This window comes from Zalophus californianus, chromosome 13 (genome assembly GCF_009762305.2).
Source record: "Zalophus californianus isolate mZalCal1 chromosome 13, mZalCal1.pri.v2, whole genome shotgun sequence".
Lineage (NCBI taxonomy): Eukaryota > Metazoa > Chordata > Mammalia > Carnivora > Otariidae > Zalophus > Zalophus californianus.
Genome location: NC_045607.1, coordinates 1744453 through 1764816, shown reverse-complemented (window position 1 = coordinate 1764816; position 20364 = coordinate 1744453). Strand labels below are relative to the sequence as shown.

At 49.3% G+C, this 20364-nt stretch overlaps 1 protein-coding gene across 5 annotated transcripts in view; it reads right to left on the bottom strand.

Annotated features, from left to right (window-relative positions):
• Positions 1-20364, bottom strand: part of CAMSAP1 (calmodulin regulated spectrin associated protein 1) — a 66211-nt gene that overhangs the window by 12654 nt on the left and 33193 nt on the right. For 2 of the 5 annotated variants that reach the window (XM_027616198.2, XM_027616199.2), the window contains exons 5-9: positions 20191-20271; positions 19134-19166; positions 16397-16538; positions 8576-8715; positions 8390-8486 (exon numbers count right to left, since the gene is read on the bottom strand). In XM_027616198.2, the coding sequence (XP_027471999.1) occupies positions 8390-8486; positions 8576-8715; positions 16397-16538; positions 19134-19166; positions 20191-20271 (493 nt within the window). The remainder of the gene's footprint in view (positions 1-8389; positions 8487-8575; positions 8716-16396; positions 16539-19133; positions 19167-20190; positions 20272-20364) is intronic. The other 3 variants (XM_027616200.2, XM_027616202.2, XM_027616203.1) reach the window with 2 other exon arrangements.

Genomic DNA, 20364 nt, shown 5'->3' with positions numbered 1-20364 from the left:
CAGAGACCTGGCAGGCCAGAAAGGACTGGCATGATATCTTCAGAGCACTAAACGAGAAAAATACGCAGCCAAGAATACTATATCCAGCTAAGCTCTCACTGAAAATTGAAGGAGAGATAAAAAGCTTCCAGGACAAACAAAAACTAAAGGAATTTGCAAACACAAAACCAGCCCTCCAAGACATACTGAAAGGGGTCCTCTAAGCAAAGAAAGAGCCTAAAAGCAGCATAGATCAGAAAGGAACACAGACAATATACAGTAACAGTCACCTTACAGGCAATACAATGGCACTAAATTCATACCTTTCAATAGTTACCCTGAATGTAAATGGGCTCAATGCCCCAATCAAAAGACACAGGCTCTCAGATTGGATTTAAAAAAAAACAAGACCCATCGATATGCTGTCTGCAAGAGACTCATTTTAGACCCAAAGACACCCCCAGATTGAAAGTGAGGGGGTGGAAGAGCATTTACCATGCTAATGGACACCAAAAGAAAGCTGGGGTGGCAATCCTTATATCAGACAAACTAGATTTTAAAACAAAGACTGTAATAAGAGATGAGGAAGGACACTATATCCTACTTAAAGGGTCTATGCAACAAGAAGATCTAACAATTGTAAATATCTATGCCCCTAACATGGGAGCAGGCAATTATATAAGGCAATTAATAACAAAAGCGAAGAAACACATTGACAACAATACAATAATAGTGGGGGACTTTAACACCCCCCTCACTGAAATGGACAGACCATCTAAGCAAAAGATCAACAAGGAAATAAAGACTTTAAATGACACACTGGACCAGATGGGCTTCACAGACATATTCAGAACATTCCATCCCAAAGCAACAGATTACACATTCTTCTCTAGTGCCATGGAACATTCTCCAGAATTGGTCACATCCTAGGTCACAAATCAGGTCTCAACCGGTACCAAAAGATTGGGATCATTCCCTGCATATTTTCAGACCACAATGCTTTGAAACTAGAACTCAATCACAAGAGGAAAGTCGGAAAGAACTCAAATACATGGAGGCTAAAGAGCATCCTACTAAAGAATGAATGGGTCAACCAGGAAATTAAAGAAGAATTAAAAAAAATTCATGGAAACCGATGAAAATGAAAACACAACTGTCCAAAATCTTTGGCATACAGCAAAGGCAGTCCTGAGAGGAAAGTATATAGCAATACAAGCCTTTCTCAAGAAACAAGAGAGGTCTCAAATACACAACCTAACCCTACACCTAAAGGAGCTGGAGAAAGAACAGCAAATAAAGCCTAAAACCAGCAGGAGAAGAGAAATAATAAAGATGAGAGCAGAAATCAATGAAATAGAAAACAAAAGTACAGTAGAACAGATCAACGAAACTAGGAGCTGGTTCTTTGAAAGAATTAACAAGATTAATAAACCCCTGGCCAGACTTATCAAAAAGAAAAGAGAAATGACCCAAATCAACAAAATCATGAATGAAAGAGGAGAGATCACAACCAACACCAAAGAAATACAAACAATTCTAAGAACATATTATGAGCAACTCTATGCCAGCAAATTAGATAACCTGGAAGAAATGGGTGCATTCCTAGAGATGTATCAACTACCAAAACTGAACCAGGAAGAAATAGAAAACCTGAACAGACCTATAACCACTAAGGAAATTGAAGCAGTCATCAAAAATCTCCCAACAAACAAAAGCCCAGGGCCTGATGGCTTCCCAGGGGAATTCTATCAGACATTTAAAGAAGAATTAATACCTATTCTCCTGAAACTGTTCCAAAAAATAGAAATGGAAGGAAAACTTCCAAACTCATTTTATGAAGCCACCATTACCTTGATCCCAAAACCAAAGACCCCATCAAAAAGGAGAATTACAGACCAATATCCTTGATGAACATGGATGCAAAAATTCTCACCAAAATACTAGCCAATAGGATCCAACAGTACATTAAAAGGATTATTCACCACGACCAAGTGGGATTTATCCCTGGGCTGCAAGGCTGGTTCCACATCCGCAAATCAATCAATGTGATACAATACATTAACAAAAGAAAGAACAAGAATCATATGATCCTCTCAATAGATGCAGAAAAAGCATTTGACAAAGTACAGCATCCTTTCTTGATGAAAACTCTTCAGAGTATAGGGATAGAGGGTACCTACCCTCAATATCATAAAAGCCATCTATGAAAAACCTACAGCGAATATCATTCTCAATGGGGAAAAGCTGAGAGCTTTTCCCCCAAGTTCAGGAACGCGGCAGGGACGTCCACTCTCACCACTGCTATTCAACATAGTATTAGAGGTCCTAGCCACAGCAATCAGACAACAAAAAGAAATCAAAGGCATCCAAATCGGCAAAGAGGAAATCAAACTCTCACTCTTTGCAGATGATATGATACTGTATGTGGAAAACCCAAAAGACTCCACCCCAAAACTGCTAGAACTCATACAGGAATTCAGTCAAGTAGCAGGATATGAAATGAATGCACCGAAATCAGTGGCATTCCTATACACCAACAACAAGACAGAAGAGAGACAAATCAAGGAGTCTATCCCATTTACAATTGCACCCAAAACCATAAGATACCTAGGAATAAATTTATCCAAAGAGGCAAAGGATCTGTACTCAGAAAACCATAAAATACTCATGAAAGAAACTGAAGAAGACACAAAGGTAAATGGAAAAACATTCCATGCTCATGGATTGGAAGAACAGACATTGTGAAGATGTCAATGCTACCTAGAGCAATCTACACATTCAATGCAATCCCCATCAAAATACCATCCACTTTTTTCAAAGAAATGGAACAAATAATCCTAAAATTTGTATGGAACCAGAAGAGACCCCGAATAGCCAGAGGAATCTTGAAAAAGAAAAGCAAAGCTGGTGGCATCACAATTCCGGACTTCCAGCTCTATTACAAAGCTGTCATCATCAAGACAGTATGGTACTGGAACAAAAACAGACACATCAATCAACGGAATAGAATCGAGAGCCCAGAAATGGACCCTCAACTCTATGGTCAACTAATTAATCTTTGACAAAGCAGGAAAGAATGTCCAATGGCAAAAAGACAGTCTCTCCAACAAATGGTGTTGGGAAAATTGGACAGCCACATGCAGAAGAATGAAACTGGACCATTTCCTTACACCACACACAAAAATAGACTCCAAATGGTTGAAAGACCTAAACGTGAGACAGGAGTCCATCCAAATCCTAAAGGAGAACACAGACAGCAACCTCTTCGACCTCAGCCGCAGCAACTTCTTCCTAGAAACATCGCCAAAGGCAAGGGAAGCAAGGGCAAAAATGAACTATTGGGATTTCATCAAGATAAAAAGCTTTTGCACAGCAAAAGAAACAGTCCACAAAACCAAAAGACAACCGACAGAATGGGAGAAAATATTTGCAAATGACATATCAGATAAAGGGCTAGTATCCAAAATCTATAAAGAACTTATCAAACTCAACACCCAAAGAACAAATAATCCAATCAAGAAATGGGCAGAAGACATGAACAGACATTTTTCCAAAGAAGACATCCAAATGGCCAACAGACACATGAAAAAGTGCTCAACCTCGCTCGGCATCAGGGAAATCCAAATCAAAACCTCAATGAGATACCACCTCACACCAGTCAGAATGGCTAAAATTAACAAGTCAGGAAACGACAGATGTTGGCGGGGATGCGGAGAAAGGGGAACCCTCCTACACTGTTGGTGGGAATGCAAGCTGGTGCAACCCCTCTGGAAAACAGTATGGAGGTTCCTCAAACAGTTGAAAATAGAGCTACCATAACTATCTAGCAATTGCACTACTGGGTATTTACCCCAAAGATACAAATGTAGGGACCCGAAGGGGTACGTGCACCCCAATGTTTATAGCAGCAATGTCCACAACAGCCAAACTGTGGAAAGAGCCAAGATGTCCATCGACAGATGAATGGATAAAGATGTGGTATATATACACAATGGAATATTATGCAGCCATCAAAAGGAATGAGATCTTGCCATTTGCAACGATGTGGATGGAACTGGAGGGTGTTATGCTGAGTGAAATAAGTCAATCAGAGAAAGACATGTATCACATGACCTCACTGATATGAGGAATTCTTAATCTCAGGAAACAAACTGAGTGTTGCTGGAGTGGTGGGGGGTGGGAGGGATGGGGTGGCTGGGTGATAGACATTGCGGAGGGTATGTGCTATGGTGAGCGCTGTGAATTGTGCAAGACTGTTGAATCACAGATCTGTACTTCTGAAACAAATAATGCAACATATGTTAAGAAAAAAGAAAAAGAAGAAGATAGCAGGAGAGGAAGAATGAAGGGGAGTAAGTCGGAGGGGGAGACGAACCATGAGAGATGATGGACTCTGAAAAACAAACTTGAGGGTTCTAGAGGGGAGGGGGGTGGCGGGACGGGTTAGCCTGGTGATGGGTATTAAAGAGGGCACGTTCTGCGTGGAGCACTGGGTGTTATGCACAAACAATGAATCATGGAACACTACATCAAAAACTAATGATGTAATGTATGGTGATTAACATAACAATAAAAAATTTTAAAAAAAAGAAATACATGGAAGGCAATGGAGGTACAATGTTAGGAATATATTTCTCTCTCACTGAATGAGTGCTAATAAACTCTTCTTTTCCTCTTCAAAAAAAAAAAAAACAAAAAACCAAACTTCTCCAAAAACCCGTTTCAAATTCAACAAATGTATTTTGTGGTAATGACTACAGCAAATATTATACCAAAATGAAAAGCTACACCACAGATCAGGTCAAGAACTGGAACTGGCTGGCATGTCTCTGACCACCAATGAGCCGCCACCACCATGGGTGCCTGGCCACTGGCCACCGCGGCTGCCCTGGACTCGAGACGGCACCGGTCACACCGTCCTGGGAGAAGAAACCAAGCACAGGTGCTCAGAGTGCGAAGGGCAGTCCCCCCCGCCCCCACTCCAGGAGGTCACTCCCGCATGCCCCATGTGTTGGCCTGAGCCAGGGTCTGGCGCCTGGAACCATCCGCCCAGACAAGAGTCGTCTGCAGGAGTGAGGACCCACAGGGACAGACACCATTTACTCAGGGGCCTGGGTGCTGGGACAAAGGGACGCATGAGGTGTCACAGACGGCTGGAGGCAGGTATGAGTCGATCCTGACACCCCAAGGCCTGAAGCACCGCTGTGGCCAGCTGCGTCCACCCTGGGTGCTGGGAATGCGGGCGGGAGCTGGAGAAGCTGCGCAGCCTCCCCCCACCCCCAGCCACAAGAGTAAAGCAGAACTCCTAATAACCCAACAGGGGGTGGAGGCGATCAGCACCCCGAGGAGCCTGAAGGCTACAGCACTATAGACTCAAGCTCCCCAGGCCGCCCTGGAAGCAACCAGATGGATCCTGGCCAAAGTCAGCCAGGAGGGCCCATGTGGAGCTGCCGCGGCAGAGACACGGACAGCAACCTCTGAGCTCCAGGGCCTGAGCGGGAGTGGCCCCTGGGACTGCCAGCAGGGAAACAGAAGGTCAGAGCAGGAACCGGGGGTCCAGTGGTCAAGGGTACCCAGGTCGTCCCATCCACAGTAAAACACAAATGACACCATCTCACAGCCCTGGACGTCACATGGCGACCCAGAACACTGCTCCCGCCAAGGAGCACAGAGCAGGCAGGGGCCCCTCCACAGGCCCGGGCCCCACAACTCCGCAGACCCTCTGCCTTGCAGGTGTCAGTGGCAGGAAAAGAGCCACACGGTGACAAGTCCCAGGGGGAGAAACACAGAGGATGACCCCGGATGCCACAGCAGGGCCGCGCTGCCCACCACAAAGAACCGCACCCCTTCAAACACCAAGCCCTGGGACGCCTGGGGGGGCTCCATCAGTGGAGCGTCTGACTCTTGATGTCAGCTCAGGTCATGATCTCGGGGTCCCGGGATCAAGCACCGCGTCGGGCTCTGTGCTCAGCGGGTAGTCTGCTTGAGTTTCTCTCTCCCTCTTCCCCTCCCCCAACATGGCGTGCACGCACTTGCTCTCTCTCTCTCGCCCAAATAAATACATCTTTAAAGAAACAAACAGGGGCGCCTGGGTGGCTCAGTCGGTTAAGCGTCTGCCTTCGGCTCGGGTCATGAAACCAGGGTCCTGGGATCGAGCCCCGCATCGGGCTCCCTGCTCAGCGGGAAGCCTGCTTCTCCCTCTCCCACTCCCCCTGCTTGTGTTCCTACTCTCACTGTCTCTCTCTGTCAAATAAATAAATAAAAATTTAAAAAAAGTTAAAAAAGCAAATTTACACATTAAAAAAAAAAAAAAAAAAAACAAGCAACCAAGGCCTGGCATGCACTGGGCATGGCAGAGACCAAGTGTCTCGGCCACGGGACACCCAGAATGAGGTGTTCCGAGCAGAGCGCCGCCACACACTCCCAGTGATGAGGGCAAATGGCCGTCAACCACGCACGGGCGCTGTCGGCGCCTCGGGCCATGGGTGACTTGGCCGCGGCCCCGGCACCCCTGCAGCTCCTGCCTGTAGCCACAGGACGGCCAGCTGACAGAAGAAAAGCGCAAGCCCGGTGAACAGGTGAGTCAGTTCGAAATGCGGGTAGAGGCTGCCGGCTGCTGCCAGCCAGCCCGTCCCCAGGCCCCACCAGGCTGGCACAATGGGCTCACACGTGAAGGAGCCAGAGGCAGGGGCGGGCCTACACCCAGAAAAGAAAGGCAGTACACAGCCCCACGGCGGGCACCGGTCCACAGTGAGGCCAAGCGACCCCTTGGCGGCATGTCAACTACACCGGGCCCACTGTGGGAGGACCAGTGACTGCTAAGCAGACACGCGTGTACTGCCGAGAGGCGGCCTTTCCCGTCTGCACGGCACAGCCACACCTGCAGCCAAGAGCTTCCAGCACGCCCGGGCCATGCAGCACCCTCGCCGCCAGCGTCACACCAGGGGCACGCCCTCCAGAAGACAGGGGCCCGGGTGGGCCCCACCAGCCAGGCCACATCCCACAGCGAGCCTCACACGTGCTCCCTTTCCCTGCACTGCGGCCTCCAAGCCTCCCTCCCGCTTTGTCTGAAAAACCACCACCCATCCTTCGGAGGCCAGCTCTTCCGGGTCAGAGCACACGTCACAACACGGGAGCGATCACCCACGCCCCATCTTCCCATCCACACCTCCAGTACCAGCCCTGCTCCGCAGGTGATGCTCAACGCACACTGCTGCTTGAATTCCCATGCAGGGGGGGGGGGGGGAGACTCCCAGGAGAGCACGAGGTCCAAGGCACAGAGAGGGTCATGTGCAGCACGCAACCTCACAGGACACCGTGGGAAGGGGGGCAAGCGAGGCAGCAGCTAGGACGGGAGCCGGCTGGCAGAGGCAGGACGGGCCACCGGCCTCTCAGGCAAGAAGAGGTGACGCGCAGGTTCTTGACCTGGGGCGTCAGTGGTAAGGGGAGGGAACCGCGCCTGCATTCTTGCCCCAAAGCCCTGGCACTGCTCGACTGTCTCACTGCCCATCTGCCAGGGGTGTCTGTTCAGCACTGCTATCTTTAGTACTAAGTAGGCTAAGCATCTCTCCGTAAGTTTATTGGGCATTTGCAGTACTACTTTCTTGAACTACCTATTCAGGTCTTTTGGTCATTTTTCTATTCTTTTTTCTTATGGAAATGCATGAGCTTTTTATGTACTCCGGGTACCAGGGACACGCTCCGGGTACCAGTTATACCAGGTAGCAGGGACATGCTCCAGGCACCAGGGACACGCTCCAGATATCAGGGATACGCTCTAGGTACCAGGGACACGCTGCGGGTACCTGGTATCTGTTGTACATGTTATTTATAAGCATCTTCTCCCCCTTGTGACTAGTTTTCCTTTTTTTTTTTTTAACTCTTTATCTTCTTTCAGTGAAAAGAAAAATCTTAATTTTAATATGGCTGCATTTCTGTTTCCTTTGTGGCCTTTTAGATTCTTTATAAGGAATCACACAGACATGAGGATATTCTCCCATACTACCTTCTTACATCTTTGTAGATTCTCAAAAGCTGGCAGATTTATCCTACCCCATGGTCAAGAGGTTTTTTTCCTTCCTCATGGACAAGAGTGGAGCTACTTCCCAACCGAGGAGGCTAATGAGAACCACCCAGAAGCTCTTCTCCCAGTAAAGCTGGGATTCTGATTTTGCAGGACAAGCACAGGCCCCGAGCGGAGAAGCTCACTGAGTAAGTGCTGTGGGCTACACGCAGAAGCAGCAGACAGGCAGCGAAGACAGCCACACAGGTCTCTGTGTTCCCAGGAGGAAGCACTCAAACACTGCCCTGTACAGAAAGATAGAGGCCCATGAACGGCACCTTCTGAGCTCTGTACCTGGCATCTCTTGGACAAAGCCCACTATCAATTCCCCGAAGGCTTGTCACTCACCATCTTTCAGTTCCTGAACGTCCCTGGGCTGAACGAAATCCGGTTTGACGTTCTCAAACCACCAGAAGAGCTCGGCAATAAAAACCATAACATTCGGCTACAAGAAAACAAACAGAACCACGGATGCATTAAGTAGCTTACTCCTTCATGGGTTTGAACAGTGTGTCTTCAATAACTCATGGTTACCTTCAACACTAAGGGAGCATAGAGCATGTCCTCTAAGGTGAGATAGAAACATTTGTTCAGGTACTCGTTTGAGAACTCTCTCAGAAGCCGGATGTTGTACAGGCTGTCGGCCATCGACGTGACCTCCTTCAAGCATATGTCTGACGAATAAAAACAAAAGAACATTTTTATCATGAAGACGCTCTGCTTCAAAAGTGTTATGTCGGCCCATGTCGGATTCTGCCCTGAACGCATCTTGAATGGAGAGAACGGTGGGTACAGAAGAGTAACGTTACAGACTTAAACACAGTAAACATAACGGTGATGCCTGATATACAGCAAGGAAACGCTCAAGAGAAAGACCTGAGAATCACCAGGAGCTGAATTGAACTGTTAACATCTAAAAAGCGTAACAAACTATCTGAGATTTAAGACTGGGGCTCTGAAATGGGACAGCAGCACCACCCTGCAGTTTCTAAAAGGGCCTTGCTGCACAAAGCGGGTTAATGTTCTACCATGTTTCCTTCACCAACTGCAAAGTCCTCTGCATGAAGTGATCTCCACGGGGCGGGGGGGGGGGGGGGGGGGGGGGGGGGGGGGACGGATGAACAGGGTACAGAACAGGAAATGTCAGGCTATCTAAGGAATAATACTGAGTACTACTAATCACAAAAAAAAAAAAAAATCAGGAAACAACACACAGCAGAAGTCTCCCTTCGTCAAAGAGGTTGGGACTGCTGGCCACTGGCCACCTGGGACGGGACAATCCCCAGGTACACCGCTTTGCAGGATGCCAGACCCTTCCAGCAGTCAGGTCCCAGGAGTCCGACTGCTGGGGGGTTGGGAGCCGGCTGCTCTTGGACAAGTACCACTAGACACAGCTCAGGACGAACACAGAAGGAGCTGCACTGAGCACTTAGAGTCGTTCTGCCTGCAAATATACATACTTAAGAAAAGAATGCCAGAAGTAGAACCTACTTTAAAATAACTCTTTTTAAAAAAGAAGCCACTGCCAAGAGTTTGGAAGCGCGACAAGTGAGATTTGTGGTGTGCCACATTCACTGAGGAACCCGGTCCAACGCCACGCCCCGCACTGTCAACTCTCCAGAGAAACCTGTTCAAAGCTGAGTAACCGTGCACACTGACAGCGCTCGGAAATGCATCCTTATTTTAAAATTCAGATTATGAAGCATTACAAATGTAAGGATCAGATTCCCAAGTACCCTCTACGCAGATGGAAAAAGTGGTAACATCACAGCTTATCTGATTCAGATCTTTTCTTTCGGGGATAAAATACCACAGACAGTCTTGAAGCCCACCCCCACCCCCAAGGCAACGGCTCTCCTCCAGCTGCATGAGCCCCTCCAGCATGGGCTTTGCTACTGCCACCAATGCTGTGTGTCCAACCACACTACACCACTGACCTGGTTTTCTTAAATTTACATTCGTGATAACACATTCCACGTTCCATTTTGCAGCCCGTTTGTCCCCCAAGCTCAGGTTTACGTTTCCAAGTCCATCTACGTGGATGCGAGTAGAGTTCAGTCCTTCATGTGAACAGCTAGACAGCATCCTACAGTTCTCACTATTATGCCGTGAAAACCAAACTGGTGTGCACTCTCTGCACCTGCAACACTCCAAGAAGGGGTGGGCGGGACCACGAGCTACGCTCCACACACCGGCTGCCTGCTCGCGGCCCCCTGCCACCGCCATCTGGGAATCAGCAGGCCTCAGAGTTCCTGCCACCTAGACGGGTGTGAAACTGCCCTTCTGAAATGGCGCCTCCCTGACCACTGGTGTGGCGTCATTCTTGACTTTCTCTTCTACCAAAAGCCTGTTCTCACTCTCTAGGTTGTTCACCTTCTTTTATTCATTTGTACAAATTCTTTAATCATTATGGTTACGGAAAGATTGTGTGACGATCCCTTATCAGTTTATGTTTGTTCCAAACGTGTTTTCACGATATCATTTTATCATTTCATTTTGTTCCTTCGTCAGCACACTGAACTACAATATGGTTAAATGTAGTGTGCTTGTGCTTTTTTGTAATTTCAGTAATCCATCCCAACACTGATGTCCTAAAAATATTTTCCTCTCAAAGTTCTTAAGTTTTCCTTTTCAGGTGTAGGTCTTTCATCCAAGGCAGGGACACCCACCTCAGGTGGACTGAGACCTCACGGCCTCCCCCACAGATGGCTACTCGTCCACAGCACCATGCGCCTCACCGGCACAAGCCCCCAGGACACCGCCAGTCCCGCTCCTCCAGGCCACATGACTCTCCCGGGCCCAAACCACCTGGTTTGGCCAATGCAAAGTTCAACAAAACTTGGTCTTTGTAGAGCCTAGTACCCACGCTCTTATTCTTCCAAAATCAACTTGTCTGAAACCTGCAATAACCCACAACAGAATAATGAACACATGGATTATAATCTGCTGGATAAAACAAGAACCCCGGAGGCCCCCCTGATATAAATCAACACTTAAGTCAGTGGCAAGAAGACACTCCACTCCCCTGCAGCGGCAGGCTAACAGACAAACAGGAAAGTCCAGAGAGAAAACCACCAATGGACAGGACCACCAGCAGGTCAAAGTCTGATGAGAAACAGGCTTTCAGTCTCAGAGCCCCTTCCCCAAATTTACTCATTAATGAGAAAGCAAACACCCAGTGGTCTCAGACTGGAGAAGCCTGGTGACACCTCCTGAACCAAGTGACCCAAGGGGCCACCAACACCGGCCCACCACTTCTGGGGCATTCTTGCTAAAAATGCACACCCTGAATCTCATCAGGAGGACACAATGGACAAACCCGAACAAGGGACATTCCACAAACTAAATGACCTACTGTACTCTTCGAAAGGTCAAGGCCAAGGCTCCCGATCACAGGACGCCACAAAGAGGCCTGACGACCACCTGCAGTGAGTGGTGCAGAGCCCAAACCCCTGCTGGGAGCAAGGCGGACAGCACACTACGGGGACAAGTGACAAAATTTCGGACCATGAGTCAGTGCTCCAGCACCGTTAACTTTCCTGGTCCTCTCTGTGATGCGGGAAGGCCTTTGTCCCCCCAAGTCCTTCTCAAATGGTTCAGAGAGAGAAATCCAACACACACTTGACAAAATGTACCAATGAGAACGTCTGGATAGAACTACGGCAGGAATTCCTTGTACATTCTCCTGTAAATTTAAACATAGCCAAATAAAATGTTACAGAACAGTCATTGTGTCCCTTTGGCCTTCACGCTTCCAAGTGAATTTTTACGTTACTTTGTCCATTTCTATAAAAATTCACTTACTGGACTGGCAATAAATGAACAATCCAAGGAAATCACAATTTCTATACTGATTCTCAGGATCTAAGAATATAGTCTAAAAACTTCTTCCAAGGACTATAAACAGGTCCTCCTCTGCTCAGGACTCAGGGCAAGTGGCTCCCGGAGGGGGGCAGGGTGGGACCCCGAGGGCGGACCGCACCGGTGGGGCAGGTCCACGGCAGTCCGTCTGCACCGAGAACCGGCAGGCTCCCAGGGCGCCCATCACAAGGGGGCAGTGGCTCTGACCAGTGTGTTTTCTGCACGCCTTCCTCGGATGTTGCAGGATTGGCGGCTGCCCGGAGTCAGGGGTAAGGCAGCAGGAGGTAGGCTTTGCAGCGGGACTGCGGGCGGCAGCCAGGCCTCTCCCGGATGAGCACCAGAGGGCAGCGGCTGTGAGACTTCTGCTCAAGGCCAGTTTCTGCAGAGAATCTTTTTTTTTTTTTTTTAGCACTGTATATTAATTCGTTTATTCAATGATACAAAAATTGTCATTATGCCATGAAATGAGATATAAAACACATGCTCAATTAAATATTACTAATACAAGAAATGCTGGTAAAAATTAAATCTCTTCAAGCACATTAATTTATTCCACTTGATATAAGAGCAAGAAAGATTCGAGGAAAATGAGCACAACTTTTTAAAAATATTTATTTATTTTTGCGAGAGACAGAGAGAGCACAAGCCGGGGGAGGGGCAGAGGAGAGGGAGAAGCAGGCTCCCCGCTGAGCAGGGCGCCTGACGCGGGGCTCAGATCCTGACCTGAGCCCAAGGCAGACGCTTCACCGACTGAGCCACCCAGGCGCCCCTAGCACAACTCCTCAGAGTAGAGCTGACGTACATTAGTTTCAGGTGTAGAGCAGAGTGACTCGGCAATTACGCACATTATGAAGTGCTCACCACGGTACGTGCGGTCACCACCTGTCACCACCTGTCACCACAGGCTGCTCCAGTACGGCTGGCCGTGTTCCCCGCGCTACACTTCTCCTCCCGTGACTTATGTTACAACTGGAGGTTTGTACTCTTCACCCCCTTCGCCTAGCTTGCCCCCCTCCCCCGGCAACCACCAGTTTGTCCTATTTATTTCTGTTTTGTTTTGTTTTTTACATTCCACGTATAAGTGAAATTATACACCATTTACTGTCTTATTTCACTTAGCTTGATACCCTCTAGGTCCCTCCAGGTGGTTGCAAATGACAGGATTTCATTCTTTTTTTATGGCTGCATAATATCCCATTGTGTATATGTACCATACCCCCTTCATACATCAATGAGCCCCTCCCCATTGTGCATGTATGCAGACTGACATCGTGGAGCCAAGGAAGGAAGGAGGCTCCCTGGGGCAGGCAACTGGAAAGGAGAAGCAGTCTCCCCTTCCAGTATGAAAAATTCAACACAAGGCCCGGCTTTCAGTGAGCCCCCTCGAACCCGCCCGTGTGTAAGACGTCTGACAGGAGAGCTGTCCGGCTCAGCTTCCCCCAAGAGCAGTCGCCCATCTGCTGAGGTGTGTTGGGGGAGGTCACCACCCCCTGATGGGGTGAAGGGCCCCACGTCCTTGCTGCAAGCACCCCTGCCAAGACCCCGGTGCGTCCCACGTCCTGAGCAAGTCTGTTCTACTGCCCTTCCTGGGATTCCACAGGCGTGAGCCGACCTCCTTCCCCAGCTCGAGCTCCTCTGTTCCTCTCCCCTCCGCTCCTTAATTAGGTGCTTGCTGCCCAGGGTCCAGATGTGTCCTGGTTTCCTCCAAGATGGAATCTGCAATTCAGCTCCTTTGTGTCGGGGATTTCTGACTACAGAGGGAGACAGAAGACTACTCCTCGTTCTCCTTCCTTCAACTTTCTTTGGGCTTACTTCTTTTCTAATGCACCAGACCAACGTAGTTCATTAATTTTTAAAACTCCTCATTTTCCAGAATGTGTCCTGAGGCCACCGGTCTGCCCTTCCCTCGGCTGCCCGCCACAAGCTCTGTGTGTGCGTTCACTCGCCGCGCAGCGAGTGTCTACCGAACACCAACTTGCCCTCGGCGTGAGTGAGATGGGTGGGGTGTGTCACTGAACAAAAACAGAAACCCTGCCCTTGCGGCGCCTGGGTGGCGAAGCAGCTGCCTTCAGTAAGGAAGCTCAGGTCATGATCCCGGGGTCCTGGGATCCGGTCCCACGTCGGGTTCCCTGCTCGGTGAGGAGCCTGCTTCTCCCTCTGCCTCTGCCTGCCGTTCCCCTGCTTGTGCGTGCATGCGCGCTCTCAAATAAAGAAAGAATCTTTAAAAAAAAAAAAAAGAAGAAAGAAAGAAACCCTGCCCTTGCAGAGCTCCTACTAGAGAACCCCACTAGGACTGCGATGTTGGTCCACAAATACTTCAAAGTATCTTCTTTGGTTTCTAAGCATTAAAGATTTTAGAGATTTGGAGAAAGATGTCTCATTTCACTGCACTGTGAGAAGAGTTTCAATTCTCTGCAATCTGTTAAGGTTTAGGTTTCTTTGGGGGCCTTAATCAAGCCCATTTTTTATAGATGCTTCCGGAAGGGCTTGCTTATTTTAAAAGAGCATATTCCACGGCAGTCGGTGCAAGCTGGACCACGCCTGTCTGCTTCGTGTCCGAATCTTCTGTGGCCTCCCACCCCTCGTGTCAGCGCTTCATCAGTTTCTGTGACTGAACGTAGGAGTGTGATTCTGTTCATTCCTCCTGTACTTCGGGTCATTTTTAAAACCCACGTCGACGTGCCACTGTCGGGTGCAACGGGGCTCGACACAGCCACGTCCTCCCGCGGTTCCACCTCCGTCCCAGGGACCCCCTCCTGCGAGAAACTCCTTTTGTCTTAAGACCCCCGATGGGCAGGTCAGAGGAGCAGGCCGGATGCAACTGAAGCAGCAACTGTCTGCGCTGGTGAGCCAGAAACAGCCAGAACACAAAGCACAACACAAAGCACAACAGGGATGGAAACACAAAACGAGGTGCTGAGGGCACAGGAAAGTTCCGGCACACACCGAACAATCCGGTTCCGGCGCACACCGAACAATGCGCTTCCGGCGCACACCGAACAATCCGGTTCCGGCGCACACCGAACAATCCGGTTCCCCCATCTCTCCTAGGGCTCCCACCTCTTCTTTTACGTCCTTCGTCATTTTGAACATTCTGTGTTCTCGTTCCAACATTCCTTCTCACCCACACCTGGGTGCCAAACCTGCCTGTCATACCTGCTGCCTCCCCACATAGTCCTGCTTTCCCACGGAGCTCGTCTTCAGCAGTGGGGTAGTCGTTCTCTGGGAGTACGTGGTGAACCCTGGCTCCTGGAGATGCCCCCCACAAGCAGACCTCCACTCTCCCTCCTGCCATGGCCTGAGGCTTCCACCAGTGCCAGACTCGTTCAAGAAGAAACTTCCCCCTGCCACACGGGCAACATACACATCAACCCCTTTGCACCCAGGAGGCATCCTGGCAGCTCCATTTCCTCGAGAAAGATCTCCACCCCAGGCCTAGGGCCAAGGGCATCCAACAAGTCTCCTCCATCTTTCCAAGGCTGGTACGTGGGCCTTTCCTAGTCCTTTCCATGCTCTGGTCACAGTGCTCCCAAACACACACGGCCCCAAGGCCAGACGAGCATCAGAGGCCTGATGGGCCCCAGGGTGAACAGGTGTCAACTTGGGATTTTCACTCCAAGATGGAGACCCTCTCTGGAACCTGAGACTCTCCCTTCTTCCAAGTTCAGCTATTGCTTTAGCTATAAAAACTATAGAATCCAGCACTCCCTTGCTTGAGGCAGGACCAACTTCAGCTTCATGCCCTGACGGATAAGGGCCTTCATGCCCTGACGCATATTCCACGGATAAGGGAGTCGTCTGGGCATGCTCCTGGCCTGTACCTCCCTCCCTCAGAAAGGAGGAAGGATGCTTAGGAAACCTAAATCAGAATTCCTGTTCCCAAGGCCCCCGCAGACCTCCGCTGTCTGCGGTCCACAGAGCCACCCTCATCTCCTTCCCCAGCATCTGGCCATAAGCGCCTGAGAGCCTCACTGGCCTGTTACCAGCACCACGCGTGCGGGAGTCGTTCATGAACGCATTCCACACTTGCCCATCCCCAAACTAGGTTCTAGATGGTTTCGGTTTTGTTTCATTTCTTAAGTAGGGCGCAGAGCCCGACACAGGGCTTGAGCTCACAACTCTGAGATCAAGACCTGAGCTGAGATGGACAGTCGGATGCTGAACCGACTGAGCCACCCAGGCACCGTGGTTCTAGATGTTTTAAACCAATTGTAGCAAGACGGACAAAATCCTAACCATTCTGATGTGTAAGAAAAATCACATATATTTAAGACTTTACCCAAATACTTTCAAAATCCAATTTCTTCATGAGATAAAAATGCAGGTTAAGTATAAGCACATCATCCTCGTCTTTTTTTTTTAATCTATAAGCTAATATCCTAGCTGGGATCAAGGGCTCAGGGTGCTACTCCCCAGCCGTTTACACGCCCGGACCCGTGTGCGTGGGGCGCTCCTGCAGGGCTCAGGCCTGCCCCAGGGGCGTGCGGCACTCACCGTCCAGCTTCATCTGCTCTGGGCAGTAGTAGTGGACCACGGCCAAGAGCGCGGCCCCGTCACTGCCGTCCCGCATCAGGTCCTCCAACAGCGGGAAGTAGGGTGGCTGCCTTGCGGACAGGTGCTCTCGGCGGTAGCGCACCTGTGGTTGATAAAAGGAAAACGGTCTACACATGATGTGCCTCCATGACCACCTATGTTACAGGCAAAGGCTGTTACATTGACAACTAACATAATGCCCACTGGATGACGTTTACAACAAATGGCAATCATATGGGAAAAGCTCAAATGTCTGGATGACATACTCGGCCTTGCACATACATGCCAAGATCCACGGAACTGAGCGCCACGGCTACCCTGGGTGAATGGCGCCGGGCTGTCCCACTCCACGGGGCACACAAGAGAGGAGGCAGAAGGCATGGCCACACTACCAAAAGCCGCACACTCTGAACGGATGAGAAACAAGTTAAATGGTGAACAAGCTAAGGCTCGGAAGACCCGCCTTACTGCTCCTTTTCTCAGTATTATCAGCATTAACCTCAGCCATTAAGAAAGGTATAAAACAACATTAACGTACGGTTTGAGAAATTCCCCAAACCAGGTTAGACAAAATTTCATAGAATACGTCAACCGGGCCCTTTAATAAATGCAACAGAGCATCAGGAAACTGAATGCATGCAATCTGAGACAAGTGGCTTCCCACAGTTTCCATACTTCTGCCTTTGGAGGAGACGGTGTGCACGGTGTTCCGAGCCACCCCCAGCCTCCCAGCGCGGCCCCCACCACTGATCATCAGGTGACGAGTGTACAGACACACAAGCCGCCAAGGGGAGGGGATCCACGCAGGCGCCTGTCCCCAGTGTCCTGCTGCGCGCTCGCTCGGTTTCTTCTGCATTAACATTCACAATACAGCCGCATCTTCTCCGGGGGAAGAAAATACACGAGACAAACAGGAGAAAGAAAATGAGCAGAGTCCGTACTAGCGACTGTGGATCTCTGAGACTTGGACTGCAGAGGGGTTCAACCCAAAGAGAAACCACCTCTCAGCAATCGAGAATTTGAAGCTGTCTGAACAAATATAGAGTAGGATAATCAATACTGATACTTGGCATCACACACATCTAACACATTCTTTCAAAGCAGGAATGGGGTTTATTTCGCGTCCCTGAGGTCTGTGCTGACGGAGACTTTAACTTGTTTCTCAGGGCCCGCAGCAGCAGCTACAGGCGGGCGGCGCGCACACGGCCCGCGGCATGCAGAGCGTGAGGGCATGCGCCGGGCCAGGCTTCCACACACACGAGACAGCACACACAGTGACTGACCACAGCATGCAGTGAAGCGAATGGCGTCTCCACTGAAGATGGATGGCATGGGTTTAAAATCAGGGAAAACAACTGAACTTCAGGGTCCAGAGAGCTCGTACAATTACCTTCAAGTCAGGTTTCTAAAACCTCCAGGCTGCAGAGCACCGGGGTGACATGTCTAAGCCTGGCGGGCCTGACCACACCTCCCTGCACTCGTCCTCACTGGCCCATCTGCTGGGCACTGGAGGCTACCAACGTCCATAAGGGAAGCTGATGGGTCACTGCTCTTGGTCGCATCTTTCAGTTTCTACAGGACTCTCAGCTGAGACTTGACTTCCTCCAGGACAGCCCAATTTTTGACAATATCCTCACTAAATAACAAAACTTCCTATTTAGCTCTTCGGCCTTCAGGATTCAAGAAGTGAAGAGATACGTACTCATAACAAGGCTGTCCTCTTCTTTGTTACAAATACATCTCAAAGAGAAGCAAAATTATCCCCAAAGTTGGCCACAAAGCAAAATATAGCACATGGATCCCACTGACCAGCTTACAGCCTTGGTATTTCCCTTATGATAAAATTCTAGGGACTATCTGGTCCCAATAATTAAATTAAAGGAACAGGCAATTAGAGTCTACAGAAAGCTCTGTGCTCCACAACTCCGTTCTAAAATGCACCACTGGGAGAGCCAAGTATTTTTCCACAGGAATGGGGTAACAAACAGGTTCTGCTTCTAGAACACATCACCAAGGGGAGCACAGCTAAAATTATAAATCCAAATCACTTTTTAACTTTCTTTTTATGGGAAAATTCACACTTAATGTTAAGTTGGATTCCAGAAATCCCGTAACCCTGCTGACCCAATTCAGACCCTTGCCTGGCTGCCCCTTTCCCCACCCCGGGCGGGGTGCTCTGCACACCCCAGGAAACGTCTCTGGAGAGGCTAGTCCCCCCCCCTGCCACACGAGCGGCCTTCCACGAGGCACGCTGCCTGCATCCATCACAGGACCCGTGTCACACTTACTAAGGGATGTCACGTTAAATATATCACCATTAGGGAAGGTAACATCAGAAGGACAAAATGTCAAGAGTAACTTGGAAATTAAGACTATTCCTTCTGGTATCTGTTAGACTAGAGACGGATGCTCTCGTTTACGTTTACGTTCATCACATAAAGAAGTAAGTAAGTGTCCATAAAAAGAAACACCAAACTCTATCTGTAAAATTACCTAAGAAATTGGGCAAAACCAAACTGTGTGGTCTACAAAAAGCCCATTGAGCTCGGAATCAGGTTATGGTTTGTACTGTAGAAAAGCAGTAACAATACCAAGGAGGACATTTAAACAAAAGAAACACGTTCGGGTGTGAGCAGCTATTTAATGGAAGCAAGTGATTGCAACAGGATGGCTGTCTGGATGCACAGAGTTCACTTACGGGCACTAACTTCCAGTACCACTTGGAGGGGGACTGCTCGGGAAGCAGGGGAGGAAGCAGGAGAGAGTGTCAGCAGACAGGCCATGGCCGGACCGCACCAGACACACCGTCACACAACATTCACGGGGGAGCCGGTCGTCCTCTGAGAAGTAAAAGCTGTCCGGTGCCCATGACCTGGACACCCTCTATCACCACACGACTGACGTGGAAGGTCACAGGCACCTCCACAACACTAGCCTCTGCAGGAGCAAAGAACACCCTGGAAACGGCACGGGCTGGGCACCGCGAAGGACAGACGCCAACTGCAGCTCGGAGAGGCGCTCAGTGCGTCGTCTGTGCCCATCTGAAGAACAAGGAGGCTCACAAAAGTGTGGCCCAGAGTGTGGTGCCCATGGCATCCCCAGAGTCCAGGAGCAAAGGAAGGAGGCAAGGGGACGCCGAGACCATAGACGTGGCTGGGCCACGCTGTACGTGCATTCAAGGGATGTGGATTCAGTCACACATCTGCTTAGCAAAAAACTACTACCACAGGGGAAGAAAATGACAGAAATGAGCAGAATGAATAAGGCACCATCTGTGTCGTTTCTTGAGACACGTAACATTATCTGTCTGAATTCCATGCAGGGTTTAGAGATACACCACCAGCTATGCTGGACCTCATGAGCCAAAGAAGGGATTCTCAAGGCACCTTTGACAGTAGGCAATTTTCTGCTCAACTGGTGAAATCTAGAAGCTAATTCCCCGGTAACGCTGTATGCCCCCTATTCTTGAGCTTCCAACACCTCCCAACATCTCCCTCACCCTCCCACGTGAAATACAAGACCACCCCCGGCCAGGGAGAAGCGAGGAGCGCACTGCCATGCCCGCCCCCGAGGCCCTCGTGGAGCCAGTCTGCCAGGGGACCTCAGAGCCTTGCTCCTGGGGCGGGGGGAGGGGGAGAGACAGGGAGGGGGTGTGCAAATAAAGAATAGGCAAGTAGTGAACACTGACACAATTCTTTAAAACTGGGAGCAACATTAACTAGATGCATTCCAAAATAGTTAAATTTACCCTTTACCTTTTGATGAGCTGGACTTTCCAATAACTGCTGTTTTAATTTAACTTCTTTCTCTGTTATCTCTCGCATTTTAAGATTTACCTGAAGTAGAAGAAAAATGCATTAAAAGGGCAATCGCTTCCACATCTTCAAATCCACAACTTTGCTCCTCCACCCGGGGACCCCACCTCGCTT